At 34.8% G+C, this 25926-nt stretch overlaps 3 protein-coding genes across 3 annotated transcripts; 1 reads left to right on the top strand and 2 right to left on the bottom strand.

Annotated features, from left to right (window-relative positions):
- The first annotated feature begins 19633 nt into the window (after nucleotides 1-19633).
- Nucleotides 19634-19936, top strand: LOC120139120. Its single transcript, XM_039154445.1, has one exon. It carries the CDS (start codon nucleotides 19634-19636, stop codon nucleotides 19934-19936), a length of 303 nt encoding a protein of 100 aa, XP_039010376.1.
- Nucleotides 19937-20815: 879 nt separating this feature from the next.
- LOC120139119 (protein GAMETE EXPRESSED 1-like) lies at nucleotides 20816-22945 on the bottom strand. Its single transcript, XM_039154444.1, has 4 exons — nucleotides 22428-22945; nucleotides 21646-22360; nucleotides 21217-21551; nucleotides 20816-21137 (listed from the first exon to the last, which is right to left on the bottom strand). Exons 1-4 carry the CDS (start codon nucleotides 22943-22945, stop codon nucleotides 20816-20818), a joined length of 1890 nt encoding a protein of 629 aa, XP_039010375.1.
- Nucleotides 22946-24520: 1575 nt separating this feature from the next.
- LOC120139117 (F-box protein At3g07870-like) lies at nucleotides 24521-25690 on the bottom strand. The gene has a single exon (XM_039154443.1). The coding sequence runs from the start codon at nucleotides 25688-25690 to the stop codon at nucleotides 24521-24523; it is 1170 nt and encodes a 389-aa protein (XP_039010374.1).
- Between the last annotated feature and the right edge of the window lie 236 nt (nucleotides 25691-25926).

Here is a 25926-nt window from a genome sequence, read left to right as displayed (position 1 = left end):
ATTATGATTTAATCCATTCACATATAAAACATTCTTAATTTGTATGGAAGAGGTATTACCTATTGTACCAATACCTTCAATGTGACATTTTGAATTGTCTCCAAAAGTCATTCTCCTCCATTTTGGCGTTAAGCTCAATGAACCGGCTTTTGTCTCCGGTCATATGTCTTGAGCATCCACTATCAAGGTACCATGAATTTGAATTTGTTTCCCGTGCCTTGTAGCAATGCTCCTTTCCCTACAAACATAGATTAACTTTTGATTTTTGGTACCCAAATTCTTTTGGGTCCATATTCATTATTTTCCAAAATCCTAGTCCCCTTAGGTATCCATTTGTGTAGGATATTTTTATCTTTAGTAGTAATGAGTTCTTTAGGAACCCACATACTTCTAACGATTTTTCCATTAGAGGTTCTTTGGGGACCTCTATGATTGTAGTTTCTAAAACTTTTCTAACAAAGTTGGATTTTGAATTTCCACCTTTTTCAAAATGTTTTGTTCCAACTTTATCAAAGAAGTTTTAAGATCATCAATTTTCTTTTGATGATCATCATTGATCTTTGAAAGTAAATTTTTCAAATCTAAATTTTTATTTTCAAACTCTTCTAGTTTGATTTGCAAGTCTTTGATTTTACTTTCAAGATCGTTGTTGGTTTTGGATATGAGTTTGTTTTCATTTTTCAATTTTGAAATATCATTTTTATATTTTAAAAATAATTTCTCATAATCCGAAGCCAACCCATTATATTCCTCTAATAACTCATCATAGGATAAATCATCAAAATCGGATGAGTTAGAGGTTACCTTAGAATCTTCCCCAAATGCCATCAAGCACAAGTTAGCTACTTCTTGTTCCTCTCATCGGAACTTTCTTCATCACTCCATGTAGCCACATGAGCCTTGTGCTTATTCTTTGATTGACCCTTTTCTTCAATTGTGGGCAATCATATTTAACATGCCTGGCTTTTGCATTCGTAGCAAATGATTGGGTCCTTCTCTTTCGGTTCATTTTTTAGGCCTTCATTTCGTTTGAATTTTCTTCCTCGATAAGGTCTCATCATTTTCTGAACCGTTTGGCAAACAATGTCATTCCTCGTCAGCGTCATCGTTATTCGAATCACTCTCATCTTTTGGATTGAGAGCAACTCCAATGTTTTTCTTCTTCTCCTTCTCCTTTGGTGTCTCGTCAATTTTTTCGAGGTCCACCTCATCTTCGAGCATCATTTCATGAGTGAGGAGTGACCCAATTAGATCTTCAAGAGTTAAGGACGTTAAGTCCTTAGACTCGATGATTGCCGTCTTCTTTGATTGCCACGATTTTGGGAGGGAGTAGACTAACTTCCTCACAAGCTTTTCATTTGAAATGATCTCTCATATGATTGAGACCATTGACAATAGTTGAAAATCTATCCTCATAGCTTTGATATCTTCATTTGGTTTCATCCTGAAATTTTCATAGCTATGCGTTAGAATACTAATTTTAGATTTCTTTACCTCATCGGTACCTTCATGAGTGACTTGAAGTTTGTCCCATATTTCTTTGGCGGTTGTACACGATGAAACTCTTCCGTATTCATCTGGTCCAAGAGCACAAAAAATGATATGGATGGCTTTGGAGTTGAGCTGGAACATTCTTGTCTCTCCTTCACTCCACAACCTTGGATGAGTGAGAGGTTTGATGTATCCTTCTTCTACAGCATTCCATGCTCCCATGTCACTTGCTTGAATGAAGTACATCATTTTATTCTTCCAATAGACATAGTTAGCTCCATTGAATAAAGGAGGCTTGTTGACGGGCATCGAATCGAGACCGGAGTCGAAGTTTGATGCGGAGGCCATTGATGACTTTGATAATCGATATAACTCTTCCCGAATCGACTCAAGAGGCGATTAAACCTTCAAATGAGTTAGGCTCTGATGCCAATTGTTGAGTTAATCGATCGACGGAATTAGCCAAGAGGGGGGTGAATTGGCAATTAAAAATTCGGTGGAAGTTTTTGCAGAAAATTGAAAAGATTTGAACAGCGATTTAGAGTGGTTCGACTTTCTCAATCAAAGTCTACGTCCACTACCTTAGCTATCCACACTAAGGATTTTCCAACAAATTCACTAATTTGTTCTTTCTTTTGAGGCCAAAGAGATAACCTTACAATACCCTCAAGAATATACCCCAATTCTTGAGAACACTCTTTTCCCAAAGAGAAGATTACAAATTTGCAAACTTACAAGGAAAACCTCACAAGGTAAGATGTTTGCACAATTCTAGAACAAGAAAAGAACACTCAAAGATAATTACAAATGAGCACAAATGGTGTTCTTGAAAGCAAAATGAATATTGAAAGGAAAATTGGCTTGATTTGCACAAACTTGGTGTTTGATGCTTTCTCTCTTGTTTCTCTATGATTTCTTGTTGATCAAGGGCTTCAGAACTTGTTTAAATACACCTTGAATCACTTCTGAACGTTGGGGATGATTAGTGAAGATCATATAGCCGTTTAAGTGTGAAAGCAATTAATTTTTCTAGGTGGAGCGTCTCATGCATCGATGCATGATCAAGGATGCATCGGTGCATTCGTGTAAAATTCAAATATTTTGACCGTTGGGACACTTAGTGCATCGGTGCACTAAGGATGCATCGATGTATAAAATGCATTCGATGTTTGAAAAATAGTCTGATGCATCGATGCATGGAGAATGCATCGGTGCATGCCTTTGAAAAACTGATTTAAGGCTTGATTTTGGTTCAAAATACTTTGTGAAAATTGTTTCAAAAATAGTTTAAGTACAAATCACAATTTTTACACATTTAGTAAGGATTAAAATTGATCTTGAAAAACTTGGAGTAATAATTTGATATTCAATTAATTGAATCGAATATAATCTGTAAAATCATTTGTAAAATCTTAAAATTCATTTAACTTAATTTGTTATATCGAAATATCAAAAAAAATGTTTTCAACATAAGCTTAAGGAAAGCTTAAGTTATCTTAAAATCAAAAGATAAAGGAGTTATGATAGATTAAAGAAAATGGGTTTTGAAGTGAAATTTTGAATATGAAGGTTTAAATGAATTTATAGGATGAATTTGACTTGAAATCTATGAGAATAAGAAGTTAGAAGTGTTAGAATTAAGTTTGGATAACATGGAAAATTTGTTATGATTCTTAGTTTTAAGAATCATGATGAGATATGAAAGATAAAGATAGTTTATATGGATATATGTTGGTTTAAGAAATAGTAGTTGAGTTTAATGGTATGAAAGGAGCTTTGTATGAGAAATTTAATGAAAAGTTGTGGCATTTTAGGGTGAAACCAATTTATTATTGATAGGTGCATCGATACACTATGAATGGGTACCGATGCACTAAGACAAATTTTGAAAGTGAATCGATACATTAAGGAGTGCATCGATGCATGAGTAATTTGGAAGCTATTTTTGGTACCGATGCACCCATAGTGCATCGATACACCCCTAAAGGAAAACTGGAATTTTGGTTTATTAAATTAGCCTAAGTTATTAATACCAAGTTATAAGGTTTAGGCTTTTGATAATTATTTCAAAAATTATGTTTATGTAGATATTGAGCCTAAACAAGTTCCTGAACAATCAAAGAATTATGATCGAATCAAAGCAAGGCTAAGGTGAGTGCAATTTAATTTTGTGTTTATAAGAAAAATGATATGAATAAATGATGTGAACTGTTATAAATGATAATGTCCATGTTATGTGATATGATAGCTAGTGGTATGGTTGGCATGCCAAGAGTCGAGGGTTTACCTATGTCTTTCGGGACATATGGACAATATACCTATGTTCTAAGGAACATATGGATATTTTACCTAGGTTCTTCAGGATCTATGGACAGTTACCGAGGTTCTTTATGACCTCTGGATAGGTCCTTCGAGACATTTATACGAGCTGTGGTGACAGCATAATAGTGCACAACCTCAATGTACTCGAATACCTTAAGTTCTCAAAAGTATACATGGGCTAATATAAGAGCTTTAAAGAGAGTAAATAAATTAATTGGTATGACACTATGTGTGTTCTGTTGTGAAATGATATATGTGATTCATGATATGTATAGAAATGTTCATTATATGCTTATATGATAAAAAGAAATTAGTCATAGTAATATAAGTATCGATAAGCATGTTAATGATGATATATGCGCATGTATACATTTGGTTTTATGAAATATTTTACGGTTTCCATTATATGTTTATATGCCTCACTAAGTTGTAGACTTAGCGTGTGATTGTTTCACACGTAGGTTTCGAGAAGAATAAAGAGCAATGTGGAGCAAGACAGGTCAGTTGCTTCTTACCGAAGATCAGATCAGAAAAGGATTTGGAATAATATGTATTTTGGATAGTGAAAGTAGTTGGCATGTAATTAATGTTTTAAATGGTATATGCTCTGACAAGTTTTGTAATGTTTTAAATGTATAAATGTAAATGGTAAATGTATAGTAATGAACGATTAAATTTTTATGAGTTTTATGAACGTTTTACGAAAGTCACTGTAGCAGTATTGTAGTAGTGCATCGATGCACAATCAAAATTTTAGTGCATCGGTGCACTGTTCATGGCACTATTTATTACTATTCACAGTACTGTTCATACCGTATTTTACTGTTCATAAATACGTTTTATCTCAAAATTTTATACCAAACATAATTGAACAATATATAATCGTATTTTTTTATATAAGTTCAAATGTTCTTTTATTTTGCAAGAATAAAGGTTTTGAAATGTCAATGTGACATCTCAGACTCGTATCTGGGTCAGGTACGAGTTGGGGTGTTACATTTAATGGTATCAGAGCTACGGTTTAGCTGATTCTAGGCTAAAAACGAAGTCAAAAGTGTTTCAAAAAGTATACATGCCAATACAAAGTGGAAAAATTTCTGATCTGATAGGGTAAGGAGTGTGATGTCTTGTTAATAGAGTTAAATTGTTAGGTTATATAAGATAAGTGAATACCTGCGAATGATTTATGAGATATATATGTTTTATATGATATGATAGATGATATGTGAACATATGCAAATGACATATGTTATATGATATGAATTGGATGATCATATGCACATGTGATATGTGATAAAAGAAATGATATGAGCATATGAATATATGAGAGCTTCCAAAGTGAAGCACAAGGCGATAAAATTGAAGGTAATAGCATTCACCTGCCCTGGCCAGGTAGGGAGAAGAACGAACACCTCAGGGAGTACCTGTATAAAATTAGAGAATAATTCATGTTGTTAAATGATATTCCGATGTGTTTTCAATTGTATACTTCGTTAACTCATAAAATGAATGTATCGAAAGAGTTAAGAAGATTAAGAGCAGTGTTTTGAAAACCGGACCGGCCGCCGTTCAACCGGGAACCGTTGTCTAGTCCTGTTCAATCTACATCGGTTGAACTGCTACTAGTGAACCGGCCGAAACCGCTGAATCGTTCGAACCAAACCGGCTGAAAACCGGAAAAAACCGACAATTTTTTTAAAAATTAAACCAAACGACGTCGTTTGTTAAACGAGCCAAGTTGAACTCGAGTATTGCTGAGCTCGACTCGATCTTGAAAACTTTAAAAGTGAGCTCAACTCGACTCAAACTCACGAGCTAAAAATTATCAAGATCAACTCGAACTCGAAATATAATATTGAAACTTGAACTCGAAAAGGCTTGAACTCAAAAAAAATTTAGAAGCCCGATTGAAGCCTAAAATTCGAGCTTGATTGAAGTGAAAGAATAGTTCACTCAATGCTCACCAAAAGGCTCCATGATTTTGAATGTCAAATTACCTCTATTATTTATAGAAGTTAGTTGGGATGCTCTTCTATGTTTCTTAGTCATGTGGGATTGTTTTGTTCTCATATTTTTACTCTTTAGACTTTTGGGATGCTCTTCTATGTTTCTTAGCCATGTGAGATTGTTTTTTTTTTAAAATTATACCAAACAATATCATTTTGTTATGATTTTTTTAGCCCCAAATTTATTTTTTAATTATAGTTATATAATTATATTTATTATTTAATATGTTTTACCTTAAATATTATGTTGTAGTTAATTTGAATCATTTTGTTTCACTTGATTTTATGGTTTTTAACTTATATATGTTATGACTTGCTTTGAATATGACTTATGATATAAAAAATTATTTTTTATTAAATATTTTGGGTATTTTTATTTAATTTTTTAAATAATTATGACGTCGTCCGGTTCTTCCGACAGGTCTGACCGATTGAACCAGTGAAGCGGTAGCATGGTCGGTTCGCTAACCAGTCCGGTTCTGAAAACCATGGTTAAGAGTACCCGAGTTCAAGGGTAAAATTTGATAAAGGTTCTGTTGTTACAGACCTTTGGATAAATGATATGAAGATAATGATAGAAGGTGTTCATTTATCCAAAGTTGAGAAATTAAATTGAGTAGTTTCGTTACTACGTGGGTAAGCTAGAATATGGTAGACAAATGTCACCATAAGAACGTTAAAAGATCAAATGATATGGTTAATATTTGTAGAATAGTTTGAGAATAAGTGCATCAGTGATACGTTTATAAAATGAATGAAATCAAAAGTTATAAATTTTAAACAAAGGGATAGTACTGTGTATAAGAAAAAGTGTGGATATGATAAGGGTTTGTACTCTAGAAGAAAGAGTTAGCATTGGCTAACAAGATTACATGATGAAAATGTGTTGATCATATGAATGTGATATAGTGAAGGAAATGAAGATTCGTATGGTTGAGTAAAGCTAAGGATTGATAAGAAGAGTTTAAGAATGAGTATATTGGTGATCAGTTTATAAAACAAAGGAAGTTACAACGTTTGATTTTAAAACAGAGGAATAATATTGTGTGTGAGTAAAAGTCTGAGTTTGAAAAATTGAGTATGATATCGTGGAGGAAAATTTTGACGAAAAAGAAGGTATATGATTGGATGATTAGGGCTTGTGCCCTAGATTGAACAGTTGATGTTTATTAACTGTAATAGTAAGTAAAGGTGATAGAGTTGTAAAATTTGGAAAAGATATAAGGTTAAGTTAATCAAGTATGATGAATCCGAATTTGGTTGTGTATGCTGATCATATAGATATGATGTAGACAAAGAAATAAGTTTTTGTATAAGATTAAAGAAGAAATTGTCAGTACAAGAGTTGGTAAATGAAGAGGTTCTGTATAAATAAAAGGAATTATCAAAGTTACAAAAATGCGATGAAGATCGATAATCAGTGATAAGTATAAGTGATATGAAAATAGTATGAGAGTCTGAAGAAAAGATATGATATATGTTACAAGGAGATTTTGATTTGCGGATGAGTAAAGGGATAAGTAAATTAAATGAAAAATGAAATTAAAGGGTTAAGCATGATAGAGGTTATGTGGAAGTGTAAATGATAAATTTGATATAAAAATACGAAAAGTGTGCAAGGTGATGTGAAAAGATTGTTTGATTCTATAAAGTATATGTTTAATCACATTTGAATAAGATTTAAGGTTATGTTCTTGGTCAAATGATAATGGAATAAGAGTCTGGTGAATGTTATAAGATAAGTAGAAATGTTAATTATGATATGGACTGATGAGAATGGATATTACTGTCTACATGATGAGTGACATTATATGGATTTTTAAAAAAAAGGTCAAAGGAAAATGCAGAATTGAAGGGAAGAAAAGACAAAAATTGATTGGGTTCTTTAGAAATTGAAGGCAAATTATTGATTATAAATTGCGAAGGGATAAAAGTTGTGAAAGCAATAAAAGAACATTAAAAGATATGTGTTCTTATTGGTATGTACAATGAAAATTCGAGACGAATTTTCTTAAAAGGAGGGGAGATTTGTAACATCCTCAATATCGGGTTAGTGACCAAATTGTAAAATTTCAGAATTTAGTGATTAAAGTAGAATAGTTGAATAGTTCAATGATTTATTTGGGAATATTTTCGGAAAGTTGTTAGTAATTATTCAAGGAATTAAAGGGCAAAATGGTCAATTGACAAGGAAATATATTTTCTCCCCTTTATTAAGAGATTAACACGTGGGGGAGAGTAAGATGAAAACTCTCTTCTTCTTCATTTGCTTTCTTCTTCTCCAACGTGCCCAAGCTAGGCAAAGGTGAGTTTTCCATTTTGTTGATTATTTGTTGAATTAAAGGTTGGGTTTTGATCATTAGATGATAACTAAGCTTAAGGAAAGCTTAAGCTATCTTAAAATCAAAAGATAAAGGAGTTATGACAGATTAAAGAAAATGGGTTTTGAAGTGAAATTTAGAGTATGAAGGTTTAAATGAATTTGGAGGATGAATTTGACTTGTCATCTATGATAATAAGAAGTTAGAAGTTTTAGAATTAAGTTTGGATAACATGGAAAATTTGGTATGATTCTTAGTTTTAAGAATCATGATGAGATATGGAAGATAAAGATAGTTTATATGGATATAAGTTGGTTTAAGTAATATTAGTTGAGTTTAATGGTATGAAAAGAGCTTTGTATGAGAAATTTAATGAAAATTTGTGGAATTTTTGGGTGAAGCCAGTTTATTATTGATAGGTGCATCGATACACTATAAATGGGTACCGATGCACTAAGATAAATTTTGAAGCTGCATCGATACATTAAGGAGTGCATCGATGCATGGGTAATTTGGAAGCTATTTTTGGTACCGATACACCCATAGTGCATCGATACACCCCTAAAGGAAAAATGAAATTTTGATTTATTAAATTAGCCTAAGTTATTAATATCAAGTTATAAGGTTTAGGCTTTTGATAATTATTTCGGAAATTATGTTTATGTAGATATTGAGCCTAAACAAGTTCCTGAACAATCAAAGAATTAGGATCGAATCAAAGCAAGGCTAAGGTGAGTGCAATTTAATTTTGTGTTTATAAGAGAAATGATATGAATAAATGATGTGAACTGTTATAAATGATAATTCCCATGTTATGTGATATGATAGCTAGTGGTATAGTTGGCATGCCAAGAGTCGAGGGTTTACCTATGTCTTTCGGGACATATGGACAGTATACCTATGTTCTAAGGAACATATGGATAATATACCTATGTTCTAAGGAACATATGGACAGTTTACCTAGGTTCTTCGAGACCTATGGACAGTTACCGAGGTTCTTTATGACCTCTGGATAGGTCTTTCGGGACATTTATACGAGATGTGGTGACAGTATAATAGTGCACAACCTCAATGTACTCGAATACCTTAAGTTCTCAAAAGTATACATGGGCTAATATAAGGGCTTTAAAGAGAGTAAATAAATTAATTGGTATGACAATATGTCTATTCTGTTGTGAAATGATATATGTGATTCATGATATATAGAAATGTTCATTATATGCTTATATGATAAAAAGAAATTAGACATAGTAATATAAGTATCGATAAGCATGTTAATGATGGTATATACGCATGTATACATTTGGTTATATGAAATGTTTTACGGTTTCCATTATATGTTTATATGCCTCACTAAGTTGTAGACTTAGCGTGTGATTGTTTCATACGAAGGTTTCGAGAAGAATAAAGAGCAATGTGGAGCAAGACAGGTCAGTTGCTTCTTACCGAAGATCATATCAGAAAAGAATTTGGAATAATATGTATTTTGGATAGTGAAAGTAGTTGGCATGTAATTATGTTTTAAATGGTATATGCTCTGACAAGTTTTGTAATGTTTTAAACGAATAAATGTAAATGGTAAATGTATAGTAATGAACGGTTAAATTTTTATGAGTTTTATGAACGTTTTACGAAAGTCACTGTAGCAGTGGATCGATGCACAATTTTGTTTCGAAATTTTAGTGCATCGGTGCACTGTAGCAATGCATCGATGCACTGTAGAACTGCTCATAGCACTATTCATTACTGTTCATACCGTATTTTACTATACATAAATATTTTTATCTCAAAATTTTGTACCAAAAACAATTGAACAATATATGATCGTATTTTCTTAACATAAGTTCAAATGTTCTGTTATTTTGCAAGAATAAAGGTTTTGAAATGTCAATGTGACATCTCGGACTCGTATCCAAGTCGGGTACGAGTTGGGGTGTTACATGCGCCGAGAAATCGGGGAGGACTCTCCAACGTTTAACCGGCGATTCCCATTGGCAAGTGGACTATGCAGGATGAAGAGGGAAAAGGAGGAAACCTAGCTGAGCTCTGTTGTGGATCGTTGGATCTCATCTTGATCCAACGGTAGAGATGTTTGGCGGTTGGAACTGTAACACCCCAACCCGTATTCGACCCGGATACCAGTCGGAGATGTCACATTGACTATTCAAAACATTGTTTACTTTAACAAAATCTATAAAATTCAGTTTGACATTTCCCATAACTCTTTCATTCTTTGTTTTAAAACTAACTTAAGCCTTCCTTAACTAACTTGAAACCAACTTACCTTATTAATGGAGCCACGGGAAGAGGAGAAGAAAAATAGAAGAAGACTCTGGAGAAATTTCTCTTTTCCCTTGTGCTTAATACCTTTATAAAGGGAAAATAAAATTCTTCCTTGAAAAATGACCATGATACCCTTATTACTTTAAACTTTATTATTAAATCCAACATCAAATTTTCTAATTAAGTCCCTGAACTTTTACTATTTTCTGAGATCGGTTACTAAGTTTTCAAAATTTCTATTTTGGTCACTGACCTGACTTTTGGGATGTTACAAATATCCCCTCCTTTAAATAATTTGTTCTCGAATTTTCATGGTACACCTTGATAAGAACATATCTTCCAATATTCTCATGATATTTCCTTTACTTGATCTTTACTTCCTTTAGTTCTTCAACTACATTTTCCTTTATACATTCATCTATTGTCGCTTGTCATATAAACAGTAACTGAACCTTAATCCACTTCTGTTTTTCTCTCATTCGATCTAAAATTTTCCTTTGACCTTTCTAAAATCCATATAATGTCACTAATTACATTAATAGTAACATTCATTTTCTTCAATCAACATCATGAATTTATCTCTAATTACCTTATAACAATAGCCAAACTCTTATTCCATCATCATTTGACCGAAAACACAACCTTAAATCTTTTCAATGTGATTAAACATATACTTTACGGAATCAACTCATCTTTTCACATCACCTTACATATTTTTCTTACTTCTATATGAAGCTTATCATCTACTTCCATATAACCTTTATCATATTTGATCCTTTGAACTCCTTCATTTTTATTTCATTATTCCTTTATTCATTCAAAAAAATCAAAATCTTTTATCCACAAATCACATCTTTTCTTTCATGTTCACATATTTTTTCTTATCACTTATACTCGTCTCTGATTACCTATATTTGTCACATCCTCATAACTTTAATAATCGACTTACTCATATAAAATCTCATTCTTTATCATCTCTTATACTTGTATTTTCTTCTTTAAAACCCCTTTTTTAAAACATACCAATACTTATCTCCTTGCCTACATCATATCTGTATGATCAAAATACATAACCACATCCAGATTCATATCATACTTGATTAACTCCACTTTATATTTTCTTCAAATCTTATAACTCTATCACCTTACTCTTACAGCAAGTCAATAACAACTGTTCAATCTAGGGCACTTAGCTCGACCTCTTCCTCCAGACGGAATCTCATCATCTGAAAATGAGATGAGATTATCAGCTTGAATGTTATTTACCAGTCGATCCATCTTGCTGACTAGTATGTCTTATGGCACAAATATCTGATTTAAGACCTTCAAAAGTGCCTCCCGGTGTGCCTTCGAGCTTAGCAACAATGCCAACATTGAAGTTTGTGTCGGCAATCTATGTAGTTGTTCTACGATGATGTATTCGCTGTGCTTTAAAAATTTTAGAAACTCTCTAGCTTCTTCCTCCTTTATAGGCTCTTTGATTGCTAGCAAATTCTCCTTGAAGGGTTCAAGTGGTCTCTGGAAGTAGTGACTCACCACAACCTGCCCCACTTCGTTGCCATCTTCCTTCAGGTTGCTCACTTGACATTCGTATTTCCATGGAACTTGTAGGTTGTCCTTGTAGGAAAAAGGTCAGGGTACTGTGATCACCACCCTTGCTTGTGTCTTTTTCGTTATCTTCACCTTATGGGTAATTATCAAAGGACTACCCCTGTTGTATCTTCTTTCAGATGACTCTCTAGTAGTGCAAACATCTGCTTCTAGAGAATCTTGGACTTCTTAATAGAATTTCAGCTCTCTTCTATCCATCATGAGCTGGATCAAAGTTTTAAATTTTGGGCAATCTTGCACCTCATGAGCCTCTTTATTGTGGTAACAATAGTGGTTACCATCTCCATTCCTTGATGCATCTGATTATGGTGCGAGAAGTCATGCTTTCACCATCTGGCTCCATACCCAAGCCAGAGGAGATTTTATTTTAGAAACACCAGTTTTAACTTTCGTGCCTTTCTCTGTAGTGACTGCGTTAATCCCAGTCTCTTAATGATTAGGCAAAGGATTTTGTGCAATATTTGGTGATCCTGAGTTAAAGTGGATCAATTCATGTTGCACATTCTTTGTACGATCCTCTTGAATGCGAGGTAATTTTCAATCGTGTGCCCCAGCACACCACCATGGTATTCATAGTAAGCGTTCTTATCAAACCATTGGGGTATGGGAGCTTCATTGGTTCCACCGGGTATGGTGACACTACATGAGTGTCAAAAAGCTGTTAATATAATTCCTTGTATGACATGAGAATATGATCGAATTGCTCATTCTCTCTTTCTTTCCTAGTTCCTTTAGACTTTGTCTAGAAGTGTCTGACGGTACAGCTGTAGTTGTTTTTGTGTTAGAGATTGTAACACCTTTATTGGCATTGTAGGTATTGACGTTGTTAATCTCTCTATCTTTATTCTTCATGGGAGGTTTCTTGCTTGATTCCCCTCCTTCGATTTTTCCTTGTTTTATGGCCATTTCAATCATCTCTCCGGCCATAACTAAATCTGAGAAATTTCCTAATGTGATTACAACCAGGTGCCTGAAGTAAAGGGCCTTTAGAGTCTACACAAAGAGCTTCCTAGTTTTATTTTTATCTAAGGGCGGATGAACTTGCACATCTAAATCCCTCCATCTCTGCGCATACTGTCTGAAACTTTCGTTATGCTTCTTCTCCATCCTTTGTAGCATAACTCGATATGGTCTTATATCATTTATGTGATTGTATTGTTCCAAGAAAGACTTGGCTAGATCTTTCTAGGTCTTGATATTAGATCGGTTCAGCTGATTGCACCACCAGATGACTGAATCAGACAGGCTCTCCTGGAAACAATGAATCAGGAGTTGATCATTTCCCACATATCCCGTCATCTTCCGACAGAACATGATGATGTGAGCTAAGGGGAAACTGTTTCCATAGAATTTCTTGAACTCAAGGATTTTGAATTTTGGTGGAAGTACCAAATCAGGGACCAGGCTTAGTTCTAATGTGTCCACTCCATAGTAATCATGGTCCCGTTTGACCACCTTCATTTGGTCTTCCAACAGATTAATTTTCTCTTCCATCTTTCTTGCCTTGTCTTCTTCATCAAAATCTGGTATGTGATAATCATCTGGATTATTGTCAGGGTTAGATACAGAAGTCTGTATCTTTACAGTAAAAGAGGCTTTCACTTTTGCAGTAAATGAGTCCCATTGTAGTCCTGGTAAGATTTAAGGTGTGATAACCACGTGCAGGGTAGGTGGCATAGCTACCCCATCAGATAAACCTGCCCCAGGCGCACTTGTTTGATGTAAGCCAGATAACTTGGCTATATTCTGATCAACCAAGGACTCTTAGCTCGTCGTGATTGTATCTAGTGTACTTTGATTGTTTTGGTTTATCTTTTCTTCCATCTTTCTTTGCAGCCTTAGCATGTCGAGTTGAGCGATTTTGACCTCCATTTGTCCTTTCTTTATGCGGGTGTTGTGAGGATGATGCATGTCCAGAGCTTGTGAAGGTAAACTCGGTGTTTGTTCTTTCTTCTGATGAGACATTTTCTGTTAGTTAATATGAATGTAAAAACATGGAAAATAGAAAATAAACATGGAAAATAAAAATGTAAAGTATGAAATGTATGATGTATGAGAATTAGAGGTATTGATCCGGAAATGTGTATGTTATTATAAATAATCCTTATTGAGACAAAAGTGTTTTATCTTTTAAGAGACAAAAAATATTTTAAAGGTACATCCAACTAAATCTTTTAGACCCCGAATAACTTCTAACATATTGACAAGTCTTCTTCCTTCATCTGTCACTGGTTAAATGTCTTGTCGAACCACTCCAGCTGCTCTTGCTAAACCATGCAAATGACGAACTACCTTTTGTACTTGCTCCAAGAAATCACGGATGACTGCATCTCTAGCTTTCACTCTTTGTTGGGCCTGTTCCCAACGAAAACGCCACTACAACCCCCCATCAAATGGAACTATCTGAAGCTCGCTTGCTTGTCTCCTGAATCCATCTACAATGGCCTCCAACTCAGTTATGGTTTTTCATCTTGTCCTTACTATTTCTGAAGAGACTTCTCTAAATCAGCTACCTAGATTCTCAAACGTTGTTTCTGGCGCTGGTTGTCTATTAAACGCCTCTGAGAAGTTTTTAGATGTTCTTTCAAGGTCTCTATTTCATCATGCCCTTCAAACTTCCTTTTCAAGCTACTAGCTTCGCCTTTCTAGTACTCAGAAGACCTTTTCAGATTGGAATTGCTCTGGACTTGTTCTCGATATCCTTTTCTCAAGTCTTCGAGCTCAAAACATGATTTTTTCTGTTCCTTCTCTAACTTGTCTGCCCGATCCTTCTGAGTATCGGTATCTAATTTCCACTGGAACATTTCAGTCTCAAGTTCCCTTACTTTCAGTTTCAAGTTCCCTTACCCTTTGTTTCAGTTCATTCTTTACAGCTTCAAATTATTTCCTTGTTATCTCTAGCTCGAAAGGAGCAGGCTTAAGATGTTCTTCCATGACCCAGGTGTCCTCATGATCCGGCATGGGGATGTTGTCATTTTTTCTTAACTTCGTCATTCCAAATAGTATGGAGTAAGCATTTCCTTGGTAGCCACGACATCCATCCGAAATACTTTTTTATGACTCAGCTACTTCCTTGACCATTTTATTGTAGTTTTACCCATGGTATGCAAATTTCGATCGATATATTTCGTATGTTGCTGGACAAACTGGCGTGCCCATACTGTCAAAATGCCAAAAGTGGAGAATATCCAACTCCTCCCCATAATCCAAGGAATGTCATAGTATTGAATCCCCACATCGAAGAGAATATCATTGTGGGTTAACCAATGAGCTCTCCAGGAAATATCCCTATCTTGAAGATATGTGAATACTTTCACCCACTTTTCTTTTGATGTGCCTTCTAGCCATTTCAGAGTAAGGAATTCCCCAAAGGTGAATAAGTTGTGCTAAATCGGCGATAAGCAATCCTGTTAGTCTTTCAAAATGACTATGGATCCAAACTTGGAGAAGCTGGGCACACCCTACGAATCTTCTTCCGCCCGTCTTTCTACAGTGATTGAGAGAGCGAAAGGTCTTAACTAAAATTATCGGTGTTGGATTTACTCACCTCGGGAGCTGTTCAAAAAGTTCCACTATAGTTGCATCAATGTACCTAAAATTCTTGGAAGATAACCAAACCATAAAGGCCCAGCGCAAAAAGATCATTGTCTTCCATTCAAGGGGATGGTTCTTCATTAGTTGCTTGATTTGGGTCAAGCAATTCCTTCCCCGTTACCTTTATGTCAAACCCGATCAGTTACCCATTTTTCATCTACTCTCGCAACCTTTGTCAGTCCGTTCTTAAAAGGAACTCTTAATGTGCTTGATGTAGACCCACTCCATTCTGATTCCCTCGTAATGTAGCAATGTAGTATACTCTTCGATTGTGATACCATGTCCTCTGGTTAAAGGTGAAAGAGCTATACCCCATATTCTAGAATTTTACCAAGGCTAATTAAGGGTTCGTATGTCTTGACATAAAGTAGGAATGCGATATCACCATACCGCTGGCTAAACTTCTATTTCTGGTCACTCTTCTAGCTGTCCTAAATGCTCCGTAGCTCTCGAACATCATTTCTTTTGGCTAACGGAAGCATAGCTAACCAGTTCTGACACATAACTTCCTTGCAGACTGTCTCCCTTTTTTCTGAGTCTTTTCGGACCATAGTCGTACCTCGACATTTTTCACCTCTTGCATTACAATCCGTTTTCCCATTAATGCAGATTATTTGTGTATAACTAACACTTTTTTATGGATCAATGACCTCTTTTTATGATGCAAATGCTAAAAAGATAAACATGAAAAAAATTTTAGTAAGATAAAAATAATGATGATGAAACTAAAAAAATAACAAACTGCATGATTAAGGTAAAAATCATAGGTTTTGAAATGGAGTTTCGGGGTAGTTTAATTCCATGTAGTATCCCGGTTTAGGTTCTAAAGAAGGTACCCGAGTTCTTCTTCCCGGTGCCCCCTTGGGCTTGCCAGACCCTTAGTCCTAAGCTCATTACAAGCTTATGTGGACTAAGTTAAACTCGAGATGATACATTCCCTTATGTTATGCGGAGAATAAATTCACACGAAGACATAAGGTATATGAATCCGAAGGCTACTTACTAGGCCTATGCAGAGAATAAATTCTCACGAAGGCGTCGTTTTACCCTCACTTAAAAAGGTTCAGAGCTCGGGTATAGAGCCTTAGGTGGAAAAAAGTTTGATAAGATGAAACCACTAAAAGAAACGTTAGTACAACTATTTATTTGAAAAGATAATCAAAGGTAAGTAATAAGGATCGAAAAATAAACTTGAAATTTAAACTTACACTTTTCACTTAAGAAGACAACTGGAAATTAACCTTAGCCTAACTCACTTACCTGTCCCCAGTAGAGTCTCCAAGTTGCCTCGGTCGTCTTTCGGTAGCCAGAATTGGGCTTCGACTTAAATAAGTGGGTTAGAGTCGCCACTGATCATTTATTTTAAAAACAAAAATGGGTTGATCGGATACCTCGATTTCTTACCTGATCTATATCTTACCAAAGACATGTCGGATTCTGGAGTCGGTTACAGTCAAGGAAGGATTAGCACCCTTGAATTGCCCTTTCGGTACTATTTAATTTCCAATTGTCTTAATTAAGAAAATTGTAAGTTAAATTAAAAAGTAAAATTTGATCCAAATTACTTACCTCCAATCGATTTAAAAATATAACCTTAAAAGTCAAAAAAACATTAGATTGGTAAAGTAAAATGCTAAATCCAAAAGGAAAAAAGGGTTAAATTATGATATTTTAAGTAATATATATATATATATACATGCTGAGGAATTAACAAAAATAAAAATAAAGTGCGCATATTAAAACACACAACAAAAAAATAATGTAAAAAAAGTATATTTTAAATAAGTAAGAATAAAAAATACTAATTGCAAGATTAAATATAAACAATTACTAAAATAAAGAAATGAAATAAAATATAAATATAAAAACCCTAAAAATAGCTAAATAAAAAAAGGAAAATAAATAAAAAATAATAAAGGCTAATGTCAAAAAAGGGGAAAATAACAAAATAAATAAAATAAAGTAAAAATAAAAATAAAAAATAAAGACAAAAATAGAATAAAATAAAATAATGGAAATAAATAAAATAAAAAATAAGATAAAAAGGAACAAAAAAATATAATATATATAGATATAATAAAATGTCATATTAAATAAATAAAAGAAAAGAAGAAAAACACTAATTAAAACGTTAAAAATGACTAAATTGAAAGAAAAATAAAATAGATGGTAAATTTTAAAAGGAAATCGAGATTAAAATTGATTTTGGAGTGTAAAATGAACTTTTTAAAAAAATGGGATTGAACCTGCAATTTGACCCCTTTTTCGACAAAACATGGGATCCAGTTGGGTAGTATAAAAGCTAACATTCACCAACAAAAATTCATTTTCTCCCCCAGCCAAATCGATCAAAATTGAAACCCAAAAAATTCTCTCCTTGTTCTTCATCTGATGAAGAACACAGCCGCCTGGGTTCATAGAGAACCCAGATTCCGGCCAGCGCCGCCTCGTCGGGCACCGAAATTTTTTTAGTTTTGATTTTTCAAAAGCTCACTTTGTCCTCTTTTCGAATATGCCTTTGGTTTTTAAAAACAAACCTCGTGGAGGGCTAGATCCGAGAATAAGTTCTCGAAAACCCTCCCCCTTGTTCATCGGCCTTTCGAACAAAAAAGAGAAAAACGAAACAAGAACCCAAAAAACCGAGGCTAACCACACATCAAGAACCGAGAAAGGTAAAAAAAGATACCTTTTTTTTATTTCCTTTTGAAAATTACAAGTGCTATGTATTTGCTCGTATTTCTCTTGTGTATTTTGCTTATGATTTCTGATGATCTATTTGCTTTGAGTTTATACATATATAGTCCTAGAATTTCCTTTATTTTTGTTCGGTTTTAGTGTTTAATTACTAGGAATAAAATACGTGATCTTGTGTTTGTTGGGTTGTGGTCGTTGGCTATGCCCAAGAAATCGGGGAGGACTCTCCAACGTTTGACCGACGGTTCCCCTTGGCAAGTGGACTATGCATCGTTGAAAAGGGAAAAGGAGAAACCCTAGCTGAGCTCTGTTTTGGACCGTTGGATCTCATCTTGATCCAACGGTGGAGATGTTTGGCGACTGGAATAAAGGGAAAGGTTAGGGTTTTGAAACCCTAATCGATTCGGGTTGATGACTGGGTCGGTTCGGGTCGGGCTCCAGATCCGAGTTTACTACTGGACCACTGTTATATTGGGTCACAGCTTGTAATGGGCTTCAAGGTTATGTTTGGGCCTAAAAACAAAATAAAAATGCTAAATATGTATAATGTAGTAATGTGTATATATAATACTATATAATATACACATATTAATATAAATACAATGTATGCATACTATATAACATCATACATATGCAATGCGTATACACCATAGAATATCATATAATATAAATAATTCACATAATAAATATAAACATGAATAGAATATAAATCTGGTCGAACGAAATTGTGTCTACAACTATTATCATATATTATAATAGAGTAAAAACACAATCGATTATCGTGGTATTGAAAATGTATAACTTACAAATGAAAATATTTAAAGGGAATTATAAAGGGATTGAATCCAAACTTTCCAATGGGTGTTATGATTCTAATGGTATGATAAAATTAGGCAATAATTGGTACAAGTGAAACTCAACACCAATTGAATCAAAGATGTTCATCGGCTGAACTTTTTGCCTCAAAGCATACCTCTCTTTTCTATTCTATAAATCCGTACCTACTCAACTGAACCGTAAACGAAAGAACAATTTCATTGTCTTTGCCATCAATTTGAAGACAATGAAATTATTATTATTATTATAAAATGAAGAATTTCTGAATGGAAGGCATCCTTGTCGGCCTTAACTAGACCCCACAAGTATAGGGGGGAAAAAGAGAGAAAAAGGAACCCAATAAACACAAAGTGATAAACACAAGCACTAACACGTCCACCACTGATCAAAATCTCATCTCCAAAAAGGTGGTCTTCCATTCATTCCTTAAATTAACCGAATCTCTTATTTACCATCCCCGGAAGAACATCGAAGATGTGGCGTATCATCTTGGCTTTGCGACGAAATCTGCGGAACATGAAGAAATGTCCCCGAGTAGCCGATGAGAACATGTGCGGCGGCGGCGGAGGGAATAACAACAATAGCGATGCGGCCATTGGCATAAACGGAACAGCCTCGCGTGGTGGATCATGGAATGGCCTTTCTTTAGCGTCTTGCTTCTCTCAACCAACGGTTAATGGAGTTGATGGAGTCTGGGTGTCGACCGAGTTTGCTCAAATATCAGAGATGAATCATTTTGTGGTCAGAGACAGCATGCGTTATGCAATCTTGATGTAATCAAACACACAGGGAAAGAGATGTAAGTGAAGGAGAATTTTGCTACTACCTATATTTTGCATGGTGTATGTATGATATTTCTAGTTATTGCTTCCTTTCTTCTTTATTTTTCTCTTTGATCAGAATTTAGACTCAAGTTTCTTTTTTGGGATTAATATATCGACTGCCCCTCAATTTAATGATCCTTCTTAACTTAGTATTTAAGTTTTTCTTTCATCATTTTAGTCCTTGAACTAGAAAATATTTTTATTTATTTTATAATTAATTATATATTGTTATTGTAGAAATTATTTATATTTAAAACAATAAACATAACATGTTACATAAGAATTAGGATAAATTATTCGTATGACCATTTAACTATTCTCTCTTTCATTTTGACAATCAATTTTAAAATTCTATCAATCATATCATTTAACTATTTAAGTGTGTCAATCAAAATCATTTTCCGTGGACATTTAATAGAAGGTTTACTTGATGTTTAATAAAATTGATATGATTATACATTTGATCCTCAATACTTATATATTTTATTAATTTAATTCTAATTTTTATTTAATTTAATAAATTAACTCTTCAATAAGAAGGAGAATTCTATTCCCAAACATACTTAAACCAAATCTTTCCATTCGACTTAAGGAGGAAGATATGAAGCTTTCCAATTGGCAACGTACCAAGATAAATGTTGCATTAAAACCAATTCAGTATTTTACATTCTAAGTCTGGATTTCTACGTATATTTTCTTACAGGGAAACCAGGAATTTGATATAAGCATATTTAATCTTTTCTTCAATGCCAAACCATACCATCATATTTATGGTTCTCTACTCTCTAGGCCTAACTGAGTTGTTAAATGGAAGAAGAAAAAGCATCTTCTTTCAGTCGTTCAACTTCAACCCGAAACTGAAGATGTGATCTAATTCCGATGACGCCTTTAAATCAACGGCGGGGTCGGAGATCATACTTCCTGGAAACTGAGATACTATAATCGAATTGCCTTCACTTTCTGCTGCTGCTGCAAACGGAACCATGTAGTCAGGGTCCTTGAGATTGTCTACATTGTCGGGTAAATCGGTATCGATCCACGACGGCCAGTCGACATCACTATCAGAATCCCAACACAACTCCGAGTTAGTCTTTATGCTGTTAACCTTGTCAATCAATGTTACCAGCATTTGATGGTTTAGCCTTTCGTAGTCCCTGTGGCCAATCCATGAATGCATTTTTGAGTATGTAAATGTGAAAATCATTATCTAACATCGTGTTGAGACAGTTTTACCTATATGAATATATGGCAAAAAGAAGTTGGGTAGATGCAAGGATAGTATAGAGCAGCCTCAGCAGATTAATAAGCCATGTTTGCTGTTCGATATCGTTCATAGGATATCGGAGAATCGCGATTTCGATCATGAATGAAGCACATAAACCAATATAGAGCCTGGTTCTCACGGTGTATGTTTGCTTGGTGCTGGTGAGGACATAGATTATGAATATCGATAAACAATAAAGGAAAAAGGCTTTTATCAATCGGGACTCCACCAACATGGCATTGTGGATATTAAAGAGCTTGTCCAAAGCTGCAAACATGTGGGCTTGCTTGAACTCAAAAGCTTCCTGCATTCATATTTTTCAACATTATGCTATGAAATCAGTATAAAAACCGATCATGTTGTCTAAAAACGCATCTTTTTAAAGTTCAGACATGAACCTGAGCTGCTAATATAGACATGGAATTCTCAACCAGATGATCGTGTGATTGTTCGAGCTGTTGTTGTCGCTGCAGAAGCATTTCTTGTTGCAAATGTCCAAAATCGGCCAAATCTTTCAACGACGCCCTGCTCTCGGCTAATGCTTGTGATTGAAACTCCGTAATTGATTGAAGTCCGTCGAGAGCTTCGGATTGTTTATCCAAAAGTTCCCTTTGGTTTTCCAAGGAATTCCCTGTCATTTTTCCTATATCATCGGCTTTGATCTGCAAACTACTCATTTTATCAGACATTGCATCGCTCATTTTGCTTATCTTCTTCTCTACTTCAACAGTCTCCTTTCTAATGCCATCAAGTCTTTCACCCAAGTTCTTGTACGAGTCACTAAGCATCACCATCCCTTCTTTCAAATTGCTTTTCATTTTCTCTTGTCCTGTTTTCAGTTCCGATTGAAAAGCTGCAATTTGTTGAGATTGCTTGAAAACCGCCATCGAATGTTCCACTACAATATCCATATGGTCCGACGCATTCTTCGTCGTCTCCGCTATTTGTTGCGATTGTTGGCCGATTAATGTAAGAGAACTTAGAATGTTGTTCGAGCTCTGCAACAATTGCTCGGTTTTCATTTCCATGTCATCCATTTTCTCATCGGTAATCCGAGCTGCGTTCTTTAAATCATTCACCAATTTCTCCGTTTGAAGCCTGAATGCTGTTGCCCTGTAGGTTTAAAACATAATCAAACATCAATTCATTTGTAAAAACAATATGAAGTTATGCAACTTACTGAAGCTGATAACAAATTGTGTTGGTCTCAAGGAAGAATTGAAGATATGTTTGATAAGATATGTCATCCAACTTGGAAAGGCATTTTTGCATCGAAGATTCGGGATGACAGTGAGGGAAATAGGATCTTCCCGAGTCGTTCTGAAAGCAATTGCTAAGATCCCAGGCAAAACGTTTCCGTTTTTCGCTATCGTCGCCGATGATCACCGAGCAGGTCGAGAATATATGTAGGTAAGCTCTTTGCCAACACGAGTTCGAGCTATCGAGTTTTGCTTTAGCCTTTTCCACGACGTGAATCCCCTCCCTATAATCAACAGCTTGTACAGAGAAATCTGCCGAGAAATCACTTGGTGTACCTAAATGACTGACTTGATTGTCCATGTTTGGTGACATGCCCCACGCAAGCCATGACAAGGACAAGCAAATATGGGATTGCAAGATGATGAACAACGAAACAGGAACATATCTACGATAGTGCATCATTGAACCTGCAAAAGAGATTTCAACAGACATAGGCATGTTTTGTCGAATAACATAAATAGCATCGAATCATATACGGTCGGAAACAATGAGGTATGAAGAAGAGAGAATCCAGCAGGTTTTCCCTTGCGGAAACAAACAACCCATCATGATTTTGAAGGGTAAATATATTTATATAGTTAAGGGTCATAACCATATGGTAAGGTGATGCCTTGACGCACAATATTCAACGGTTGGATACTTATCAAATTCCGTAATACATAAATTCTAAAGATTCTCCTCCACTAAATAACTTACATCCCAAAATAGAAATCTTTAACTACTAATATACATGAATAAAATCTAAAATTAGGTATAAGATTTGATTAAATGTGTGATATGGTTATGGATTTGATTGTGTATGCATGTACTTTTAATTTGATTTAAATGTCACGAAGTACTAAAATCATTATTAACGTAGCATTGTTTTATGTTTAGATATTGTATACACAAACAAATTTGACATCATGCTTATGAAAGTCATAAAACATCTAAAAATTAGATGTATACTACCTTAGATCCCAAGCAAGAATTTAATAAAACAAAAAGGCTATTCTTCTATCTTCTTAACATCCCTTTGCCTTCGGAGGTTTCTTCTTTCAATTGAAGCTTTATTTAAGTTATTCAAGCAATATGAGAAATTCTTATTTGATTTCGACCTCACAATAAAAGCAAAGGTTGTTTATTAACGCTAAATATTTAGCTCTAGGAACTTATTAATTGACAACAACAATAATAAAAAAAAGCTTGTGTATCAATACTAAATATTTAGCTCTAAAAATCCTAATAAAAGGCAATGATGCCAAGATTAGTATGAATCCCTGCCATATTTTATTCCCATCTGTAAAACTTTTTGAAAATTTTTCTTTTGATTTTTTTTCGTATTGGTTAAAGGAATCGTTGTTGTTGCTAGAGGTCACAAGTTCAAGCACCAGCGACTTTAGCAGAGTGATTCAGCGTTCATTATCAAATGATGGAGATTATTTAGACCAAATAATACTTTGTAATCTCCTTAACTTAATTCAAAAATATAATAGTAATGAAATCATTATAGGTTAAATAACGGATACCAATATTATTAGTCGGTACATAAATAATCATGCTAAACTAAAGAAATGAAAGTTCTCTCTCCGAGCATTCATGGTATTTTGAGTGTCCAAATTTATTTATGATATTTTAGTTAGTTTTGCATCTCATAATTTTGCATAAAGTACAATTTTAACAATCATTTATTTAGGTCATTTTATATGTTCTAATTGGTTCTAATTGCTTTTGGTTTAAATACTGATAAATTATTTTAGATCAAATTTTGTAGAGATTTATTATGGAGCATACTCGTAATCTAATTTAAACAAGTGTTTGAATGCTTTTTTTCCCTTCAAATTGAGATGCTTATTGGTGAAGAAGGAAAGTGAAAAGCAAATGGAGACTGGAATTTTGTTCATAAGAGAGCTAAGATTGAAAGAAAATATAAGAACAATTGATAAAAAGAAAACAAACAAATTAGAATTGAAGAAGATCAAAGCTCCAAAGGGGAACATCGAGCGTCTTCTTGGGCGTACTATAACCTCTTTATTATACAGGAGTGTGAATCCAGTTGAGGCTGCCAATATGAGCAACGATTGTGTACCAATGTGGCATTTCATGAAATGTAAGCTCCTTGAATGTTCCATTGCTGGGGTCAAACACAACAACTAGTCTGCTCAGATACTCCAACAAGATCTCATCGTTTCTCAAAACACATAAAACCCTAACAGATGAGTTAGGGAAACGAGCCCTTGCGTTATTGAAGTGCAGCAGATCAGTTTGCTGCAACGTTGGTGGCAAGTAATTAGTCCCTAAGGTGAATTCTTTGATCCAAGACTCCTTTACACCGTACTCCTTCATAACCCAAATCTCCAATTCTTCGTTATCGTGATACGCTCCGGCCGAGAGACAGCCTCGTAAAACCATCAGATGGTGAAAACACCTGTCTGAGCCACAACAGTCAGGTTTAGGCACCTGCTGGAACTGCTCGGTTTCCAGGTCGAACGAGGTGAGCAAACTAGCTGTTGTGCTCTTGTCAGGCTTAGAAAGCCAATGAAGCCTCCCATTGAGTAAAGCTCTTGGTGTCGGCCGAGTCAAATCATAAGGCAACGTTCCCATATTTCTCCAAGAAAGATCTCCAATCGTTAGAACATGGACCTGAGATTGTATCAAATTAGATGCAGCGACATCGACGCGATCACCTCGTATAACCAATTGTCTTCGAACTACTACCTGGACGACCTTGTACTGTTTCGTTGTCTGGTGAAACCCGAATGCAATGTGTCCCACTTGTGCCGGATAGTGCATCAATTTAGGGAGCTCTAAGTGAAGTCTGGTAAAAGGGTTGTAAATATACATGCCTTGCGAATCACGCATGCATAGCAAGCCATTGCATGAATCTACCAAGTACATAGCCATAGAGGAATCTGCAGGAAGTTTCTTAAACATAACGTTTCCTTCGCTGTGGAAATCAGAGAAATCGAAAAAGAAAAGCTGATATGATGAGTTCGGCCGATTGCTTTGGAAGATGAAGCTTGGACCGCTGTCGGACATGTGGGAGAGATTGGTAGTAACAAGAAGCGGATCTCGTATCAATATTCGCCAAGCTCGGCAAACCGACATCGATTGCAGCAAAGATGTTACTGGAAGCCTGGATAGTATATGAAGGATAATCTCAGGAGGAAGTTTCTTCATTATGTTCGTTGTTGGGTGCTCCATCTTCACAAGTTTGCTCATATTTCAATAAGGTCACTTAAGATGCAGATGTAGAAGACAGAGTATTAAGTTCTGGGGTGGTCGAGGCAGAGTTACTTGGAGATACGTAGTTTGCACTGTGAAACAAGTGGGTAAAACAAAGAATACGATGTCATCGATGATGGCGGAATATTATATTTCTGTAGGAATATGTTTTTGGTAGGCTTATTTATATTTCCATTTACAGTGACAGAAATATA

Source organism: Hibiscus syriacus, unplaced genomic scaffold (assembly GCF_006381635.1).
Source record: "Hibiscus syriacus cultivar Baekdansim isolate YM2019G1 unplaced genomic scaffold, ASM638163v2 tig00110724_pilon, whole genome shotgun sequence".
In the NCBI taxonomy this organism is placed as follows: Eukaryota; Viridiplantae; Streptophyta; class Magnoliopsida; order Malvales; family Malvaceae; genus Hibiscus; species Hibiscus syriacus.
The sequence above is the reverse complement of the archived record's forward strand: the minus strand, read 5'-3'. Positions and strand labels throughout refer to the sequence as shown.

Coding starts and splice junctions, on each gene's coding strand:
- LOC120139120 (XM_039154445.1), top strand. CDS start 19,634: ATGTGGCGTATCATCTTGGCTTTGCGACGAAATCTGCGGAACATGAAG.
- LOC120139119 (XM_039154444.1), bottom strand. CDS start 22,945: ATGCCTATGTCTGTTGAAATCTCTTTTGCAGGTTCAATGATGCACTAT. Junction 22,361..22,427: donor ACAATTTGTTATCAGCTTCA/GTAAGTTGCATA, acceptor TTAAACCTACAG/GGCAACAGCATTCAGGCTTC. Junction 21,552..21,645: donor TGTCTATATTAGCAGCTCAG/GTTCATGTCTGA, acceptor ATATGAATGCAG/GAAGCTTTTGAGTTCAAGCA.
- LOC120139117 (XM_039154443.1), bottom strand. CDS start 25,690: ATGGAGCACCCAACAACGAACATAATGAAGAAACTTCCTCCTGAGATT.